The sequence below is a fragment of the Myxine glutinosa genome, chromosome 10, assembly GCF_964187855.1.
Source record: "Myxine glutinosa chromosome 10, kmMyxGlut1.1, whole genome shotgun sequence".
NCBI lineage: Eukaryota > Metazoa > Chordata > Myxini > Myxiniformes > Myxinidae > Myxine > Myxine glutinosa.
In genome coordinates, this window is record NC_136270.1 from 18,110,465 (window position 1) to 18,131,139 (window position 20,675).

The window sequence follows — 20,675 nt, forward strand, 5'->3', positions numbered from 1 at the left end:
TTAAAGGCCGTCGGCCACAGAGCACTCGTGGGTTGGTGTATCGATGTTGGCAAGCGCGCTCTCTCTATGCATAACATCTGCATGTGTTCCTCCAAAAACAGGTCCTGGATCGTAGTGTAAATAGCAGCGTAGTCTTGTAAATAATGCTCCCTACCGGCTGTATGTGTAGTTTGAGAATTCTTTCCGGATTCGGTTATCCTGTGGGTGTGTTTCTGTGAGGAGAAGGGTGCAACGTCGCAGGGGGACATATTTACTCATTTGTGAACATCTGTAAAACTGTCGCACTCAGGGTAGAGTTAATAGTAGAGGGACTACATCTGAGTGCCACACTAAACTAGGTAAAAATTTATCGGGTCGGGACGCCCCGAGGGTAGAGAAGGGTGCAATGTTGCGAATATGGAATTTGGCCTCCATATCCGCTTGTAAATATTCCCCTATTTCTCCAATACTCCCCAACTTTCCCCAATCCCCCATTCCCTAGTCCCATTGCATGTAAATAACAATCAGTAGAGCCGACCTTCCCCTTATTCCCCCATTAAATGTCGTGCCCAGGTCCACCGCACCACACGTAGACAACTTTCGGACATCTTGCTAGTTATTCTTAGTCTATGTCAGTTAAGGCCTCGTTTCCATTAATTATGACTCTTCGTTGCACCAGAATGTGATTATATGGCACCAGTAGTGAGTTTAGGACCTTTCCCATACCTCCTCCCATCTTCTTCCCCAACAATTACAACAACAACAGAGGAGATGGCGGCGGCGCGGGGGAGGATGCGTCCTCACACCGGCTCGATTAGCGCCATTGACCACGCGCTCCACGGGGTTACCACGGAGGGGCTGGCTGTCAGCTCCTCCTCAAGGGCGGAGCCTGGTAACCCCCCGCACCCAATCAGAAGGACGTGCCGATTCCACGAGGCGGAGCTAACGAGCCGAGGGCGTGTCACTCCCCGCCGGATATACGCGGCCCCGCGCCGGATGTGACGAAGAGATGCGCCCCCAGCTGGAGAAAGAGGTACTGGCGAGCGCTGAGTCAGATTCGCCCCCAGCTGGAGAAAGAGGTACCTGCGAGCGCTGAGTCAGATGCGCCCCCAGCTGAGAAAGAACGTTGCCTGCGATCGCTGAGAGGAAGCGAACCCGCCTGTGAAAGAACGTTACCTCCGAGCGCTGTGACCTCCCCGCATCTTTGGACCGGACTGTACCCTGCTTTGAGCCAAGAGTGCACCTTGAGCCATCGCTATCTGCCTTTCCTGGCCATCAATCCCCGTGTGAGTCAGCCGTTGTCCCGTTTACCTGTCGTCTGTCCGGGGTTAAGATAAGCCTGTGTCTAAGTGCCCATCTTTTCTGTGCTTTACCTCTAGCCCCTGTAATCTAACCTTTTCCGTACGAATATAATTGAGAATCGAAACATTGGTGTCGTATGTCATTATAATCCAGCCGGGTGTCTTCTTTTCCTTATTGAGCCAGCGTAGCGCGGCTTCGTCAAAGTTCGAGTACAATCGGGTAATTTGTGCGGACACGACGGCCATTCCGCTCGGCCCACCTTAACATCAAAGTCGTGTCTGTAACAATATATATATATATATATATATATATATATATATATATACACACACATACATACATACATATATATATATATATATATATATATATATATATATATATATATATATATATATATATATATATATATATATATACACACTATTATATACACACATAATTATATATATATGTATATATATATATATATAATTGTGTGTTTATAATAATGTGTGTGTGTATGTGTGTGTGTGTGTATGTGTGTGTATGTATGTGTGTGTGTGTATATATATATATATATATATATATATATATATATATATATATATATATATATATATATATATATATATATAAGTCTAAAATCCTCAATTTGGTGTCTGTCTATCTGTCTGCGGCTAATGAGTCAGTTGTTATTGATCCAATCTCAAACCAAATGTGCTAGGGGCCTAATGGTCATAAGACAAAGTTTGTAGCTACTTTGTTTGCCACCTCCCCCCCCCCCCCCCCCCCCCCCGAGGTTCTAAAGGGGGAGCCAATGCAAATTCTCTCTGTAAACATGTACCGTATAGCGCCACTCCTGGTGATGGTGTGAGAGGGTATTATGAGTGATGCTTCAGAAGCTTTAATTGCATCATGAGGAAGCGACCTTCCTTTTACACCCTGTAAAATGCCATGTTAAGGTGTATACATAGCAGTTTGAGTGTTGTTCCACTTTATCATGGCATTTTTCCAAGGTTTCCTCCAATAACAAAAGTATGAACAACAACTAGAGTGAAGTCGATGACGTGTCATCGCAAATGCTCATGCGTCCACCTAAAGCAAAGTTGAAATATGGCTGAACATTCCACCAGGAGTGACCCAATGAGTTTTTTAAAATCTTATGTTTTGACCTCAGTGACCCCAAGTCTCCACTCCTGGGGAATGAATCAGGCGTCAAATCATACTAAATTAGAACGGCACTCGGTAGAGCGCATACCTCTGCCAGGCTGAACAGTTTACGTTTTGTATACCACTGATGGGCCAGATCTGGATTCGGACCTGAACCAAAATCGAATAGGCTTGTTCTTGTGACCTACCCAACTCATCCACCAAGTTTTGTACAAATCCGTCCCTAACGTTTTGAGATATCGTGCCATGTAACGATTTTAACCCTCTCTCTCTCAATGGTGAAGAATCACGTAAAATTCACTAATACCCATATTCAGATCTTCACCAAAATCGAATCGATTCGTCCTTGACACACACCCAACCTCTCCACCAAGTTTCGTTCTAATCCATCCACAACGTTTTAAGATATCCTGTTGCATACAGTCGTGGCTAAAAATATTGGTACCCTCGCACTTTTTTCAAATAATGCACCATTTCTTCCAGAAAATTGTTGAAATTAAAAAATATTTTGGTATCCACATATGTATTTCTTTGGTTTGCAGTGGAACAAAACAAAACTAGAACAATGCGATTGTGTCGCAAATATGCCTCAACATAGTCCCACAACGGGTAGATGCCATCACTCTGCATATGTATGGGTCGTGGATCATATTTGCGAAATTTCGTGTTGATCGGATAAGGTTCGTTTTTCTATCCAAGATGGCTGCCAAACCACGTGCCCTATGACATCATCATTATAAAACTATATGCAACAGTGCTGTTAGATGATATTTGTAAAATTTTGCATCAATAGGGTGAGCGGTTTCAGAGATAGAAAATTTTAATTATTTGCTTTTAATCCACGATGGCTGCCATACCGCGTGCCCTATGATGTCACAATTATCATAAAAACATTCTGCATGGGTGTCACTCCTACCCTGAAAGTTTTGTCTCAATCGGACATATGGTTGCTGAGAAAAACAAGGTTTAGCACGGACGGACGTAGGAACGGACAGGCGGAAGGGACGGACGGACAACCCGAAAACATAATGCCTACGGCACCTTTTTCGGCGGAGGCATTAAAAGCTGAAAGAATTACTAAATCATAGCTTATTCCACACAGAAATCCTAAAATGGTCTGGACAATATTATTGGCATCTTTTATAAGTTGTTCGAAATAATTCGATTTCAAGCAGGCGATTCTCCTTTACTTGGGAATTGAACTCACCTGTGGTGAGTTGCAGTTGCCTCCAATATAAAAATCACTCAATAAACCAGTTTGAATGGAGAAAAGGAGTCATTCTGCTGTTTTGGATCACTGTGTGTACCGCAATGAGCATGGAGAAAAGAAAGAAAACCAGAGAATTGTCTGAGGGCGTCAGACACAAAACTGTAGCCAAGCATGGACAATCTCAAGGCTACAAGTCCATCTCCAGATACCTTGATGTTCCTGTGTCCACCGTATGCAATGTTATCAGGAAGTTTAATGCAACGTTATCAGCCCATGGCACTGTAGCCACCCTCCCTGGACGTGGACGCAAGAGAAAACTTGATCGAAGATTGCAATGAAAGATTGTTCGAATGGTGTACAAAGCACCTCGATCAACTGCCAAACAGATTCAAGCTGACCTTCAGACACAAGGTAAGACAGTTTCAACTTGCACCATCCGTCGTCAACTCAGTGAAAGGGGATTCTATGATAGGAGACACAGGAGGACCACACTGCTGAGAGAGAGACATAAGAAAGCCCGACTGGAGTTTTCCAAATCACACCTGAACAAGCCAAAATCCTTCTAGGAGAATGTCCTGTGGACAGATGATACCAAATTAGAGCTTTTTGGTAAAGCACATCATCTCTAGGTTTACAGAAAACAAAATGAAGCCTTCAAAGAAAAGAACACCTTGCCTACAGTCAAACATGGAGGAGGTTCAGTGATGTTTTGGGGATGCTGCGCTGCCTCTGGCACTGGGGGCCTTGAATGTGTGCATGGCATCATGAAATCAGGAGATAACCAAGGAATTTTGGAGTGCAATGTTCAACCCAGTGTCAGAAAGCTGGGTCTCCGGAGAAGGGCATGGGTCTTGCAGCAGGACAATGACCCCAAACACACTTCAAAAAGCACCCAGGAATGGTTCAAGACAAAACCCTGGACTGTTCTGAAGTGGCCAGCAATGAGTCCAGATCTAAATCACATTGAACACCTGTGGGGAGATCTGAAAACAGCAGTTAGGAGAAGGCACCCTTCAAATCTGGGAGAACTGGAGCAGTTTGCACAAGAAGAGTGGGTAAACTGCCAGTAGAGAGGTGTAGGAAGCTCATTCATGGCTGTAGGATGCGCTTGACTGCAGTTATTTTGTCCAAAAGCTGTGCTACCAAATATTAAGTCTAGGGTGTCAATAATTTTGTTAATGCTATTTCTTTTTATTTTCTGATTTAAAAGGATATATTAAATTTGGAATCAAAAACAAAGGTTCTGTAATATTAACAGTGAAATAAAGAATTTTGGAGATGAAATACTTTTGTCAATTTCAACTTTTTTTTAGAGAAAATTGTGAGTTATTTGAAAAAAGTGCAAGGGTGCCAATATTTTTGGCCATGACTATCGTTTTTGGCCATATCTCTCAATGGTGAAGAATCACTTTAAAAATTCTAATAACCGGATCTGAATCTGGATCTTCACGAAATCTAATCATTTTGTCCTTGCCACATACAGTACACTTCCTAACTGCCAAATTGTATCCAAATCCGTCCACAACTTTTTGAGCTATCTTGTTCATAGACAGACAAACAGACAGACAGACGGGTGAAAACATAACCTCCATCCATCTTCAGTGGTGGAGGTAAATATGCAATTTGGTGTCTTTCTGTGTGTCTGCCAGACGATTTTTGATTGCAATACATTCGGTCGTTACTTATCCAATCTCAACGAAACTTGACAGGAGGACTAAGGGTCACACAATGAAGGTTGTAGTGCATTCATTTCCCCATCTCCAATGGGGTTTTCTCCACCAAGGGGATATTCCCTGCCAATGGGGATGCGTGTTGAGGTGTATATCCATATTAAGATTGGGGGTAGAGGCACTGTTGTCTCGAAGCAGACTAGTTAACCCCTCCCAGTCCTTTTTGTTCGGTGAAGAGACAACCTTTTACATTGTCTTGTTTCAATCCAAGGGGCTGATTGTTCTGCTTTTGTTTTCTTTGTGTAGCCCCAACTTCGAGTGGCCTTCTGGCTTTGTGGCAGGCAATGTCCCATTAAAAAAAAAAGATAGCCTGATCGTGGAATTTTCCAAGGCTGCTTCAAATAACAAAATTAATGATAATAGCATAATATTAATGTTATTACAAAACAAATTAATACCAATAACGGGTGGTTCGGGGACTCAGATCTTAATTCTGTTTTCAGATTTTGCAGTCGCCAGATTAGCTTAACACTCAATAGAACTGGACCCGCGAAATTTTGGGGATTTTTGGTGGAATTACCTCGGGGTAAAGTTACATAGGAAAGCCCCATGTTGAATTTCCGTCGCCGAAGGACTTTATTTATTATTTTTTATTACGAAATTCATCCTGTCTTCGCCTCTAGGAGGATAGAGGGGTATCTGTAGGTAACGGGAACCTTTATTCGGAGAAGATTGGGCAAAAATTGACCGAGTTATTCAAAATATGAACTTGTATAAAATAGGTTGTTTAAGGGCGAAGCGCGATGACGTCACCACGTTCCGCGGCACGAATTTCGATTCTGAGGAGATATTGTTTCATTGTGCACGCCGTCATTTCACAACGAATTTTAATTCTGGGTCCAGTTTTGCCACGAAAATAAGGTCCCTGCATCGAGTGTGGTATCTTATTTCGTGAAAGTCGGTCGATTTGAAGTGGTGAAAATAAAATGTGATCGTGGAAAATCATAGCGAGGGGCCATTTTGAATCAGTTTTCGATTATTACACCGGGCTACTTGTGGTGGATGAGAACACCACTAGGTAAGTAAGGAAGATTGGGCGAAGATTGGGCAAAAATTGACCCACTTATTCCAAATATTAACTTATATCAAATAAGTCTTTTAAGGTGAAAGCGCGATGACGTCACGCGGCATGAATGCGCACCTGTGTCGTTGGAGGTATTGACTTATATAGGGTTGGTTTTCTAAGGCTGGGGCGCAGTGGCGTCGTCGCGTCCCCGGCACGAGGGTCGATTCTGAGGAAATCTTGTCTCATTGTGCACGCCTTCGTTTTACTTCCAAATTAGAATCTGTTTCATTAATTGTTGTTTCCACACTGCGTCGAGAGCATAAGCGTAAGTATACCGCGACAAGAAAAAGGTATGCTACGAATTTATGCGAGTTATATTGCGATAGGTATCGTCGAGTGAAGGGGTCATGTTCGGGCCGTGGTCTTGCCTAGATGTAGGCCGCACCTCATTTTGTTGAATAAAGTGGTATTCGGGTGGTTCCGGTATTTGGGACCGCAGGGACGGAAAGTGCAGGTACGGGGTGCCAGTCACTCCCCAGCCGGCCCGCTCTGAAGGTTCGGATCGGGACACCGGGATTCATTCCGGTCGCCCGGTCGGCCCGGAGGTGGGGGTGCGGGGCCTGTCACGGAACGCCAAAACAAACGGCCTGCCGGGGCCACCCAAAAGTCGAGCGTGAGGGGCGCGTCCACTAATGGAACGCCTCTCGCTTCCCAGATCGAGGGCCACGTGGTCAGGAGAACCTCGTCCCTTCTGGTTGCCTTGCCGTCCCACCGTGAGCGCTGGTCAGGGTGTACTTCAAACTAAGCTTAAGTGTCAAGTGTTAAGTTCCTCCTTGCCCTCGCAAGGGAAAGGCTAGGGTCAAGCTCTTCCAAATTTCCAAACACTAGAAATTGGACGTCTCAAATTAATTAATTAATTTGTTAATACATCTCAGTCGCCCGCGACCTCTCTTGCGCGGGTGTCGAACCAGTTCATTTCCGGTGCGGCCGGGCCGAGTATCGACCTGGCCGTGGCCGAAGCCGTTGGTTCCGCCGTAGCACGCTAACGCGTAGGCTCGCGTGTCCCTGGTCCGCCGGGGCTCCACGGGTGTCCTACCGTGCCTGGCGCCGCTATTCTCTCGACTTCCGGGAGTAGATGCCGGTGCCCGGGGACGGATTTTGCTGTCTAAACATGGTAGCGCTAGGCCAGTGGGACCGCCGGGACCTACGTGCGCTCACAAGGTGTTCTGCGCGTGGGCGGCAGTATCAGACCGGGGCGCCCAAACGCTCCCCGGCTAAAGTTCATCCTGAAGTGCCCACATTGTGCGGACAAACTCCACCAAGTCGAGGGCCACATGGTCAGGAGAACCTCGTCCCTTCTGGTCACACTGTGCCTATCGGCCGGCCTCGAAGACCGAAATAGTGTCGGTTACCGATCCTCCGGGTTCGTAACTATGCCACCCTGAAAATGCCACCCTGCCCAAGATTATGGGCCACTAACTATGCCACCCTGCCCAAGAGTTTTTTCCTCTTTGAACAATCGCCGTGTTAACGTGTAAAACAGCTTATCGTGCCGTTTTCATGGGAGCACACTATACCTGAAGTAAAAATATTATGAACCACAAACACATATGATTACCTATTGAAACAGTCACTCATGCTGTTTAACATGAAACTGAAAGAAATTTGGAGGAATCTGGACATCAGTCAATGCTTATCATGTAGACGAACACACCTGATTGAAGATCTACTGTAGTATATACACCCCACAAGGATTAACAACACGACCCTTCCTGCCGCTAATGTGAAATAATATTGATGATATTACAAAACAATATCGCCACTCCTCAAAGGGTTTTGTTTTGTAACTCGATTGTTTTTTTTGCTCAAAAGATCAAAGGTCAAGTTTGCATAAAATACATTTTTGTCCAATTGACCTGAAATTTAAAGAATTTGCATGTTGAGTCCAGAATTGGTTCACCCATCAAAAGGTAGAAGCTGATTTTTTTTTTTAGATCTAAAGCTCAAAGGGCAAGGCTGCATAAAATCATCAATTTTCATTTTTATTTTATTTTATGTTTTCATTATTTTAAGCATTCAGAAGAAGAAAAAGATGTCTGAATACAAACGGACGTGGACGGGCTTTGCATTTTCAGATGCTTTCTCGTTTCCCATTGTAAATATTTGCTTCTTTGTATTCAACAGTTTTGTTTCCATCCTGCCGGTTTCATCCCATTTACTATTGACTCGATTAAATGTGCAATAGTCGAGATAGACGGGAAGGTCTGCCCCACTGATTGGCTCTGTAATTTAGCCTGTGAGTACTTGATGGTTCTGCTTGACTGTACCTGATCAAGTAGACAAGTAAGTATCGACGGTACCTGGCCCAATTTACATTGCCAACCTACTGGAGAGGTAATGCGCTTCATAGAAGAGTGACAATCCTGCAGGGGTTTAGAGGTATGAATCGGTGTTTGTGGTTGACTAGGAGAATTAGCTGTGGCTGGTAGCCTCAGGTCCGGCGTTTGGGAGGAGCCCGACAAGTCCCCTCATGATAAACCACAAAACCCGAGTCTAACTATTGTCTGCACTGCTCCACAAAGCTCCAAATGTTCTCTTCACGAGCACACACGAGAAGAGCGACAGTCCGCCACAAAGGCAGCACCAGAGAGAGACCGACACCGATTCTTCCCCTTCCCCTCCTCGCTCTCGAACATTCCAGCTCTCTGACGTCACACTCAGTCCAATCGCCCGAGCGCTGTTCCTCGCCCCATGGCTCCTTAACCAATCACGAAGATCAGGGCGTGGTCTCTCCGTTGAGTCCTTTGGGCGGAGCTTAATCTCTCTTGAATGTTCATATTACGTCAGTGGTTGTGGCGTGGGCTAAGCCCAATCGGCAAATGCGCTGGGTTTTTGTCGGCCCTGATGGTGTGGTGGCTAGGTCATATGGCAATGGTCGTTGTGGGACTCAATCTATGCCTTACTGCTTCACCAAGTTGGAGGTTTAGTTCACATATGATGTGTACAAGTACAAGTCCAGTAGGAAATGTATTAATTGAGACGTGATAACAAAATAGATCATTGTCATATGTAACCAAAAGCACTTTCCAGGGATTTCCCTGAGCTCTTAAGGATATAACATTTGTTATATTAGGAAAAACTAGCAACGGTACCCACCCTATGGGCGGGGCTTCAATTGGGAAGCCCAAATGAAAAGGCAAAATATCAGAAATTGAAGGCTTTTTTTATTTTAAACGATTCATATAAACATCTGTTGAATCATATCACACGCAAATCATCAAAATCTAAACAGTACATGGCGCTCATTTTGAAAAAAGATTGAATTCTGCAAAACGGAAGCGGCCACTACACGTCTTTCTCAGTCGCACGTTTATGTGTGAAGAGTGCGCGCCGAATCTGTAACACGGAAGCCGCCGCTACACCTGTTTCTCAGTCGCTTTGCACACGCTGCCGTGTTTCTTCAGAGCCGCAGGTTTATATAGGAAGAGTTCGTCAGGAGTCGATCTACTCTCTCCTGGTACGTAGAATAAACAGTATTTGTAGAATTTCAACAAAAGCCACATCACTGTTCATATCGGTAAATATTATTCCATCGTGTTTGGAAAAACTGGAAAATTGGAAAATTTGGAAAAATTGGAAAAACAATATAGCTTATTTTACTCCAGGGGGTCCCAGAACATAATAATTAATTTATCAATGTTACCCCCCTATTGCCTTGTGAATTTCCTCACCTCCTTTTGGGATTGATTTTATTCGTTTATGGATTATGTTTAAGTTAATCTTTTCCCAACAGTGTTGTAAATACACTCCAGAGCATGGTCAGACTGCTCACATAAATTTTAGCTTTCTCTCAAATGTATTCACCCTTCATATATCCTGTGAAGACAAAGTGCCAGTCAATAATGTTACTACAATACAGCTATTGTGTATGTATGTATGTATGTATGTATGTATGTATGTATGTATGTACATACATATGTATGCATGTATGTACGTATGTATGTAGCCAAAATAGTGCCCCCTGGAGCTGTGTGTCTTCACCTGGAAGTGGCATTTATTTTATTATTATTATTTTGATGGGATGGGAATCTAAAGCTAGAATTAAATTGCCAAGATATGTGCACACAAAATAATTTAATTTGAAATGAATTAAATAATGCAACTATCACAGAACATGGTTATGTGAGTTGGTTGGGAAGAACAGTACTTAAGTGCATATTGTATACAGACCCATCAGCTAGTAACTATAATAAACAATGAGCTGATACTCTAGGTCCCCCACCTTTTGGGTGGTATGAGGAATAGATCTGTGTAATAGGAAAACTAAATCTTGAAAGGTTTTTGCAATATTGCGTACACAAGCTAAGTTGCCAAGATGGTTGCCATGGAAACATAATTCAGCCAATCACAGCCAGGATCTAATCAGGCTGAGATGTCATGAGGAATAGATATCAGGAATATAAAAGCTAAACATTGAATGTTTTTTGAAATATCATGTCCATAAAAGTGCATGGATCGGTCGGTCGGACAGAGATCATTTTTATGTCCCCCTTCTCTGACCTAATCGGAGACATCTAAAGCGGGGGACAACTAAAGAATATGGATACATGACTTCAACCTTATGACAAATTTGTGGTTGAAATCGTGACTTGAAAAACACTTGGCATTGATTCAAGTCAACTCATACTTTTGCATCCCGCTGTATAGCTATATTGAAAAAAATCAAACCTCGGCATTTCTTTGCCTATGGTGAATGGTGAATTCCAAGAATCTTTTGAATGCCCCTCATAAGACATGAGTTAGCTGATATTTCCTACAGTTCTTGTGCTCTATGATTTATGCACGAGCTCGACAATGAGCTCAGATCATTATAAAAATACACGAACAAAACTAAATAAATAAAAGAGGTAATGACGTCACAAATCTAAACTCATTAGGATTGGATTAGACACGCCGTGGTTATTGGGGGGAAAAGGTATCGTACTCAAAGGTGGGTGCCTCACATTGATAGTATGCCGTTGGTACCTTAAATGTCTTTTTGAATATTAGTATCAAGTTCCAAAGGGATTAGGTGTTCCCAAGATGTGCTGGTAGAAAAACTCCCCTATTGAGACTAACATTTCACATGATCACATACAACCATCATCATCATCTATGGTTACACAATAAACGCACCTGCATGGAGTTCAAGCGGCAGTAACCATTGAGTGGGAAGCGGATGACGTGCGTGGAGTCGTGGTTCCAACCGGCATTCACGCTATTGCAGATGATGTTCCCGACTTCGGGGAAAATGTCTTCGATAAGCTGCTTGTCCCCACTGACCGTAACGCGTTCCCCAAGGTCCGGAGTCACACGCAGTACAAGGCAGTCACACGGAGCGGCACCTCGAGCCGCAGCATCGTTATCTTGCCTCCAGCGCTCTAATTCCTTGAGCATGGGAGTCAGCTGGAAGTAGCGTGCCTCTTCGTACAGTTGATTGAACTCCTACACACATACAAGGTACATATCATTCAAAGAATGCGGGTCCAACTGGCAAGAAGAACCGAAGCTCATGTTATTTGAATGGACCAATCTTTATTGTTACCTTCACCACTGAAGGTGGACAGAGGTTATGTTTCCACCCCCATTCGTCTGTCTTTCTTTGAGCAGGATATCTCAAAGTTATGGATGGATTTGGACAAAACTTGGTGGACAGGTTGGGTGTGTGACAAGGACAAATTGATTAGATTTTGGTGAAGATCCTGATTCGGTTATGAAAATTCTTAAAAGAGATTCCTCACAATTGAGAAACGAGGCCAAAAACGATGTACTGTATAGCACGATATCTCAAAAAGTTGTGAACGGATTATGACAAATCTAGGTGGATGAGTTGGTTCAGTGACAAAAGAATAAGATGATTCAATATTGTTTAAGGTCTGGATCCGGCCTATCAGTGGGATACAAAACGTAAACTGTTCAGCCTGCTGGAGGTATGCACTCCACCAAGTGCCGTTCTAGTTCATTACTAAAATTATTGTTGTATTTTCTTTTAATGAACTGGAACTCACAAATCCAAAGTTTCATCTCTTCTTATTCGTTAAGTAAGCTTCACCAAGTCCATTTCCCAGAAACAAAGCAACTCTTCTGAACTCACCACTTCTAAAGTGGTGAGTCTTCTGGACCTCACCACTTCTGGACCTTCACACTCACCACTTCTGGACCTGGAGGTCCAGCATATATTCGGACAAACTGGCTGAACAAGCTTTTGTGGGTTTAACAAAAGATAAACAATATATACGGGGTCAGCTGAGCCATTGACAAGTAAACTGGGCTATCCAACATGATATAGGTTCTGAGCAAAATGGGTTCAAAGTTCAGGTTCCCATTTACAATCGCATTCATCTTTCATCGAACAAATATCAGTTTCAGCCTTAAACATTTTTTTGAAAACTGCCATTAACACCAAAAGTGGACTGCCCTTGAAGCCTGGTTTACTCTTCATTGGCTCTTCTATTTATTACATATGCAAAATAAAAGTTAGTGGGATGGATGTTCAGGCAGTGTGTACAACGCACATGTTTATTTTTGCTAACTGTGGAATTAGTGATTAAAAGCACTTCAGCAAATGGAAGCAGTGCATTGATTGGCAATTTAGGTGGCCACATGACGGTGATTTGACACTAATGATCATGTCAGCGCCCATCGCTATGCTAATAACAAGGAAATTTGACACAAGAAGAGGCCATTCGGCCCATCATGCCTGCGCTACACCGACACCACGGTAAATAAATCCTACTAGATTAACAAGGCATATGTACAGTGCCTTCAGAAAGTATTCACACCCTTGACTTTTCCACATTTTGTTGTGTTGCAGCCCGAATTTTAAATGGATTAAATTGAGATATTTTGTCAGTGATCTACACATAATACCCCATAATGTCAAAGTGGTTTTTTTTTTTTTAAGTTTTGCAAATTAATTAAAACTAGGACGTGCCCGTACGTGGGTGCCCGTTCCTTGCCAAAAAAAAAAAAAAAAATGTCTTCGGCCATGCATGCATGGGCGTGCCCATGGGCCCATGGGCGTGCCCGTAAGTGCGTGATGTGACCGTACAATGAATGTATCGTCCCGACGCCGCAGCTCGGATGGCGCTGCAGTTAATCGGGCCTGTATCGGCAGAGTTATTATAAACGTGTACTACAATCGATCGTACCTTACAACAATCAACACAGATTGCAACGTCAAATAAATGAATACGCTCTCAAATGTGCCGTCCGAGGCAGCGTCTGCTCGCCACGTTCAGCATCAGTACGTCGTCACTATGACTATCCGTAAGTCCGGAAGTGACGTCCTCATTTGACTGTCCGGAAGGTCGCATATCGCAGTTACGATGAATCACAAATTAGTTTTAATTAGTTTTAAAACATAGTTTAACGCCAACATTGCGCCAACATAGTTTGCCAACGTGAAATAAATGAATACGCTCTCAAATGTGCCGTCCGAGGCAGAGTCTGTTCGCCACTTTCGGCACACGTGATAGCTCGCTGCTCTCTGATTGGTTGAATCGTTTTTTGGACATAGCTCGGTAACTACTTCTCCGATTAATATGAAACCTTGAAAAGGCACATCCTCAGGTCCCCAGCAATATACCTGGCAAGTTTCAATTAGATCGGACCCGTGGTTGTCGAGAAACAGCGGTCACAGACAAACACACAGACAAACACACATACACACAGAGATTACTGGAATTATAGATAGATGAAAAGCTGAAATGTCTTGAGTTAATAAATATTCAACTCCTTTGCTTATGACACTCCAAATTGAGCTCAGGTGCATCCAATTTCCTTTGACCATCCTTGAGATGTCTCGACAACTTGATTGGAGTCCAACTGTGGTAAATTCAATTGATTGTACATGATTTAGAAAGAAACGCACCTTTCTATATAAGGTCACACAGTTGACAGTGCATGTCAGAGCAGAAACACGACCATGAAGTCCAAGGGACTGTCCATAGAACTCTGAGATAGAATGTTGAGGAGGCATAGATCTGGGTAAAGGAACAAAACCATTTATAGATTGTTGAAAGTTCCCAAGAGCACAGTGAGCTCCATCATTAGGAAATGGAAAGAATATGGAATGACCCAGACTCTTCCGAGAGCTGGCCGTACAACCAAACTGAGCAACCGGGCAAGGACCTTGGTCAGGGAGGTGACCAAGAACCCAATGACCATTGTGACAGAACTACAGACTTCCTTGGCTGAGGTGGAAGATCCTGCCAGAGGGACATCAGTCTCCACAACACTTCACAAATCTAGGCTTTATGGGAGAGTGCCCAGACAGAAGACACTCCTGAGAAAAAGGCACATGACAGCACACCTGGAGTTTGCAAAAAGTCACGTGAAAGACTCAGAGCATGAGGCAAAATATTCTGTGGTCTGATGAGATGAAAATTGAACTCTTTGGCCTGAATACAATGCGTTATGTCTGACGGAAATAGAGCACAGCTAATCATCCATCTAACACCACCCCTACCGTGAAGCAGGGTGGTGGCAGCATCATGCTATGGGGATGCTTTTCAGAAGCAGGGACTGGGAGACTTGTAAGGATAGAGAGAACAATGAATGGAGCCAAATACAGGCAAATCCTCGAGGAGAACCTGCTTCAGAGGGCAAAAGACCTTAGACTGCGGTGAACATTTATGTTCCAACAGGACAACGCCCCCAAGCATACAGCCAAAGCAACACTGGCTTCAGAAGAAGAATGTGAAAGTGTTTGAGTGGCCCAGCCAAAGCCCAGACTTGAATCCCATTGAGAATCTATGGAAAGACTTGAGGAGTAACGTTCACCAACGCTCCCCATCCAACTTGACAGAGCTTGAGCAAATCTGCAAAGAGAATGGGAGAAACTCCCCAAATCCAGATGTGCAAAGCTGATACAGACATACCCAAGATTATTTGAAGCTGTAATCGCTGCTAAAGGTGCTTCTACAAAGTATTGACTCAGGGGGGTTGAATACTTATGTAAATTAGAGATTTCTGCATTTCATTTTTAATCATTGTAAAACTTAAATAATAAAAAATTCCACATTGACATTATGGGGTATTATGTGTAGATGAGTGACAAAGAAAGTCTCAATTTAATCCATTTTCAATTCAGGCTCTAACAACAAAATGTGAAAAAGTCAACTGGCGTGAATACTTTCTGAAAGCACTGTATGTATGCATGCATGTACATTTACAGGAAAAAACAGGGCTTCCCTGATCTCCACCAAATTTTGCATACGTGTTGGTACCACCCAGGGTCAGGTCATCAGCTCAAATAAAATAAAAAATCCTCCCCCCGACGACTTGCAAATGCTCCCAAAGGGAGCGATTGTTTCTAGTTAAAGAAATTTGTCAAGTTATTGACTTGATTTTATTGGAGGGATGGGGGTGGGGGGGGGGGGGGTTGTGATGAGAAAAGTGTCGCAGGCTCAGGGACATGACCACGGTGTTAAAAAAGGGTATTTTTTGTCAATGTATTTTTTTTTTTTGTAAAAAAAAGAAGATTTTGGGGGTGGGAGGAGTGGGGCTAAATTACAATCACAGCTTATGAATGCTGCATGGAGGAAGTGGGGATTCTTCCTGTTTCACATAGGGGATTGGGGAATACACACCTATAATCACTTGACAGCACCATTAGGGAAGCCTTTACTCCTGCTTTACAGAGCTGAACCACAGTTACACAAAATAATAACGTTTTCTACAACGGTCATGTCATGAATCGTATCACATTACCAGTCATTTACATGGATCTCAGGAATGACTCCAGTCATTCAGAAAACGAGATGTGGAAATCTCTCATGTATAGAGTATTCATGTATTGTGTGGAGGGCAGTTTTAACGAGGGTGAGGGGAGAGGATATATGGGTGTGGTGAGGGTGGGGTTGGGGGTGGAGGGGGTGGGAGGCGGGAGTGTCAGGTTTGTGTGTTTCTTCATCAATCTACGTCTATTTAACACGACACGTGTTTAATATGATTATTAGCCTCAGAGGTTCCCAAAGGGATGGAGAGGCTATTGTAATTGGTCTGTGAGTGAGTGATCTACTTTAATCCTTCATTCACAGATCTAGTGTAATCTATATACCCCCTCCCATCTTCCTTTCCCCAGAGACTCTGCATTGTTAAATGCTCAGTCTTGGTACTATATTTATAGAAGGTGTGAGATTATTAAATTACATAATGATTAATGAATATTTTGTTTCATAAAAATTAATTCCAGTAATTTTTTTCCCAACAAATGTCATGGTTTTTCTCTGTATTACAAATAAATACAGTACTTTCTGTTGGATCTAAGATTTAGTAATTTCAAAAAATACGGGAAAAAATTCTTTCAAACAAAACAAGCAATTACATACTCGTTAAAGAACTGCCTTTTAAGACCATTTTTCCCTGCAGAGCGGAGGTTGGCCTTTTTCGGGCACCGTGGTCCCCTTTTTGAAGCAATGTTTTATGGCTGGATGCCCTTCCTGCCGCCAACCCTGTTAGTCGCCTCTTGCGACAAACATGGCATTACCAGTGAACTGGTACTCAATTTGCCGACCTCGGAAGGATGACAGGCTGAGTCAACCCCCCTGGCGTTAATTTGGCAATCGACCGGGATTCGAACCCAGGATCCTAGGATCCCAAGCTGGCACCCTAACCGCTAAGCCAACACCAGGCTTCCACACTCGTTAAAGATACGATACAATCGAGTCCCATGAGACTTAACAGATGTCTTCTGCTGATTAAATATCTTAACGAATATACACCTTACCATGATAATTTGATCATTTGTTTTACACCACAAAGATATTATATTGAACATCGTTTTGTAAGTCAAATATTATGTGGAATGCGAAAAACATGACATGGAACGTGAAATGCTACGGAACGGTCGTGTTGGCAAATAAGGAGAGAATCACAAGCATGAGAAAAGAACTGCACAATAAAAATGACTATTTTACAGAACTAATGCAAAAACCCCAGTAAACAATCATGGATATGAACTTGGGAATGGGAAAAATGGACAGACACCAATTCCTCACTTAACATTGTTTCGATACAATAGGGAACACGTTCCTTTTAACGTCGTGATATTCGCTATTACATCGTTTTCCAGCAGCCCACAGTAAACTACTTCATGTCGCATCGACGTAAAGGAGTATGTAGATGCTGAACAGTTGTATCATGCCATTTTGATGTTGTTTGAAGCATGATCAAAATGGCTCAATAAGTGATAGTAGTGAGTCGAGTACTGTAGTTTCATACAAATAACCCGCCCCCTTGTACACCCCCTGCACCTGGGGAAAAAGTGCTCTAGGAAAATTTCAGGCACGTATAACCTGCACATGGGTGGGTATAACCTTGCTGTGCACAAGCTAAATATACACTATTTGATGAAACACGTTTCTGCACTAGAATAGTGACTTGCAACAGAAAACGTGCACAAACAACAAGCTTTTGTGTCAAAAATGCTTCTATTAAGAAAACGAGACTGTTTTTACACGAATAAGGTTTCTTGTGTAATATGTGTTGTTTGTTGTGTACAAGCCAGCTTTCCTCTCCACATGACCAGGAGATCCGTGATCTCCATATTTCCAGCAGCTGACATGTCTTTGGTGTCAAGAGACCATTCAAAACTAGAACGGCACTCTGTCGAGCGCATACCTCCGCCAGTTTATGTTTTGTATCCCACTGATAGGCGGGATCTGGATTCGGACCTGAACCGAAATCGAATTGATTTATTCTCATCAACCAACCAACGCAACCACTAAATTATCTCATTACTCATCCACAACTTTTTGAAATATCGTGCTATATATTTTGAACCCAATCTCTCAATGGTGACGAATCACTTTTAAAATTCTCGTATGCGGATTTGGATCTTCACCAAAATCGAAGCGATTTGTCCTTGTTAGACAACCAAGCTGTCCAGCAAGTTTCATCTGAATCAGTACATAACTTTTTGAGATATTGTGATATATATCGGTTTTAGCCCAATCATTCAATGGTGAAGAATCCCAAACAATCATCAGCTCCAGATCCGGATCTTCACCAAAATCTAATCACTTCATCTTTGTCACATACCCAAACTCTCCACCAAATTTCAGCTGAGCCAGTCCACAACTATATGAGACACCCCTCCTCCCCCTATTTCATACTTTAATCCCGAGATGCCATTAATCCTGTTGTTTTTTCAGTTACTACAAACTATATTTGAAAAGGTAAACTGGCACAGTCTACCATCAATAACAGGCAGCAGTCAGAATCCCTGTAATGACCTCATCGGACTAATCATTCGGAGTGATTGATGTAATCGCTCAAAGTGATATCATCGTTTGGAAATATGTTCAATTGCTTTCATTTGTAAATGAGATTTAAGTCGCCGTGGAAATAGCAATGATGAAATAGTCATAAAAACTGCACCAACATTATTAATTTCGTACTTTTGCAATTTAAATTTAATTCTTATTTTATAACATTTTATATTGTACAGATCTTAGTGATATAAAAACATGTCTTAATAAAATCGTACAATTTAAAGGATATGAATATACAAAATATACCGTCTTCTCAGGGAAGTGACGTCACTTTTTCTTCAGTCACCAGTTCCATGGGAAGGTGACGTTTAAACAAAGCCATTTGCTTTTATCATTAATGTATTGAATACGTGTATCCTTAAATACTTGTATCTTTAAATAAATGTGCCTGGTACAAAGATGTCATTGATCGATTTACTGTTTACATAATGGCACTGGAAACACCCCTCACTAGGACATACACCCCCGAACCTTCATGCATGTTACGTGTTCTTTGTGGCTTTATGAAAGACTATTTACCAGAACCTTAAATACGGTAGCTTTGGAATTACATATACATGTGTATGTAAAATATATGAAAGAACTGCAATTATAGATACTAGCAGAGTACCCGCCCTATGGGCGATCTTGGAACACGTTATTCTAGCACATACCTTTATCTGGATGGTGTATAGACCATTGATAGCTGCCCCAATCACTCCAAGAAAGAAAAAAAAATAACCCGGCTTTCATGCATGAAGCAAAAAACATGCCTACTGCTTATAATTAAAAACACCTCGCTGCACTTGAAAACAAGGGGGCAGTAATACTGCACAGTAAATTGTGGGGACTTGTAATACCCTCTCCCACATCGAGGTGGCGCTACACGATACACATTTACATGGAGAATCTGCGTTCTCCCCTCCCATCATCTCCCACCCTCTCCCTCAAGACAACCAGCAAGGATAAACACACCCCTATACACTATTGTCTGGATGAAATGGGGCTAGAATTGTAGTAGCGTGACAGACAAAAACACACACACACACACACACACACACACACACACGTGCATCAAACACCCCGTTAAAAAAAATCCCCATATTGATCTAGTCATACTTTTTTTTTGTTACACTAGCCCCATATTTCTGTCACATATTTTGGATTTTCAATTTTGTTTAGACCCCCCACCAGGATCGAGTAAAAATCGGGTGCCCCCGCTAATGGGTCGCTTTGGCCAAATGTGATTTGTCTAATTTTATAAAAGTAAGAACATTTTCTTGCAGTAATTCAGGGTCACCGGTTCTAAAAATGGCCTCCAAAAGGTGGTGGGATCCAAATTGGAAATTTTTTAGTTCAATTCTTTTTTTATTGGGTAACCAACGAACCAAAAAAGGAAGGATTTTTCAAAACAAGACAAAGTATTTACAGTGTGGATTCAAAACCTGACATAGTATTTACAATATTTCCATATATATTATATATAGAGCCCAAAAATGTAAAATTTACAATATTTACGAATTATATATTTAGAGTATTTACAATATTTACATATATATTATACGAGGGCCAGCCAATAAGTAACGTTAAAATGGCGATATAAATTCGAGAATGTAATGTGTGTAGTTGTAGACAACATATGTTATATCTATGGGTAAGAGTCATGTTTTGCCTGTATTAGATCTGGCAACATTGAGCATATGATGTCAGTAGAGCAGTCCCAAGATGGTGGCTCCCTTAGATGCATGCTCCATGGAGGAGCAACGTTGTCATCTGTTTCTTGGGAAGTGAGGGTGTGAATCTCAGTGAAATCCATCGCAGAATGAAGATGCAATATGGTGACGCATGTTTATCGCTGCAGCAGGTGTACAACTGGGACAGGAAGTTTAAAAGTGGAGTGTCCAGCGTGGCAGACGCTGCTCGCTCGGGCCGGCCTCACACAGCCGACACACCAGAAACGATTAAAGGAGTTGAGCGCGTGCTGAGGGAAAACCGTCGCA

The 20,675-nt window shown here is 42.5% G+C and overlaps 1 protein-coding gene across 2 annotated transcripts in view; it reads right to left on the minus strand.

The window, feature by feature from the left end:
* KCTD1 (potassium channel tetramerization domain containing 1) overlaps positions 1-20,675 on the minus strand; it is a 96,722-nt gene that overhangs the window by 14,533 nt on the left and 61,514 nt on the right. For both annotated transcript variants that reach the window (XM_078785392.1, XM_078785391.1), the window contains exon 4: positions 11,555-11,863. In XM_078785392.1, the coding sequence (XP_078641518.1) occupies positions 11,555-11,863 (309 nt within the window). The remainder of the gene's footprint in view (positions 1-11,554; positions 11,864-20,675) is intronic.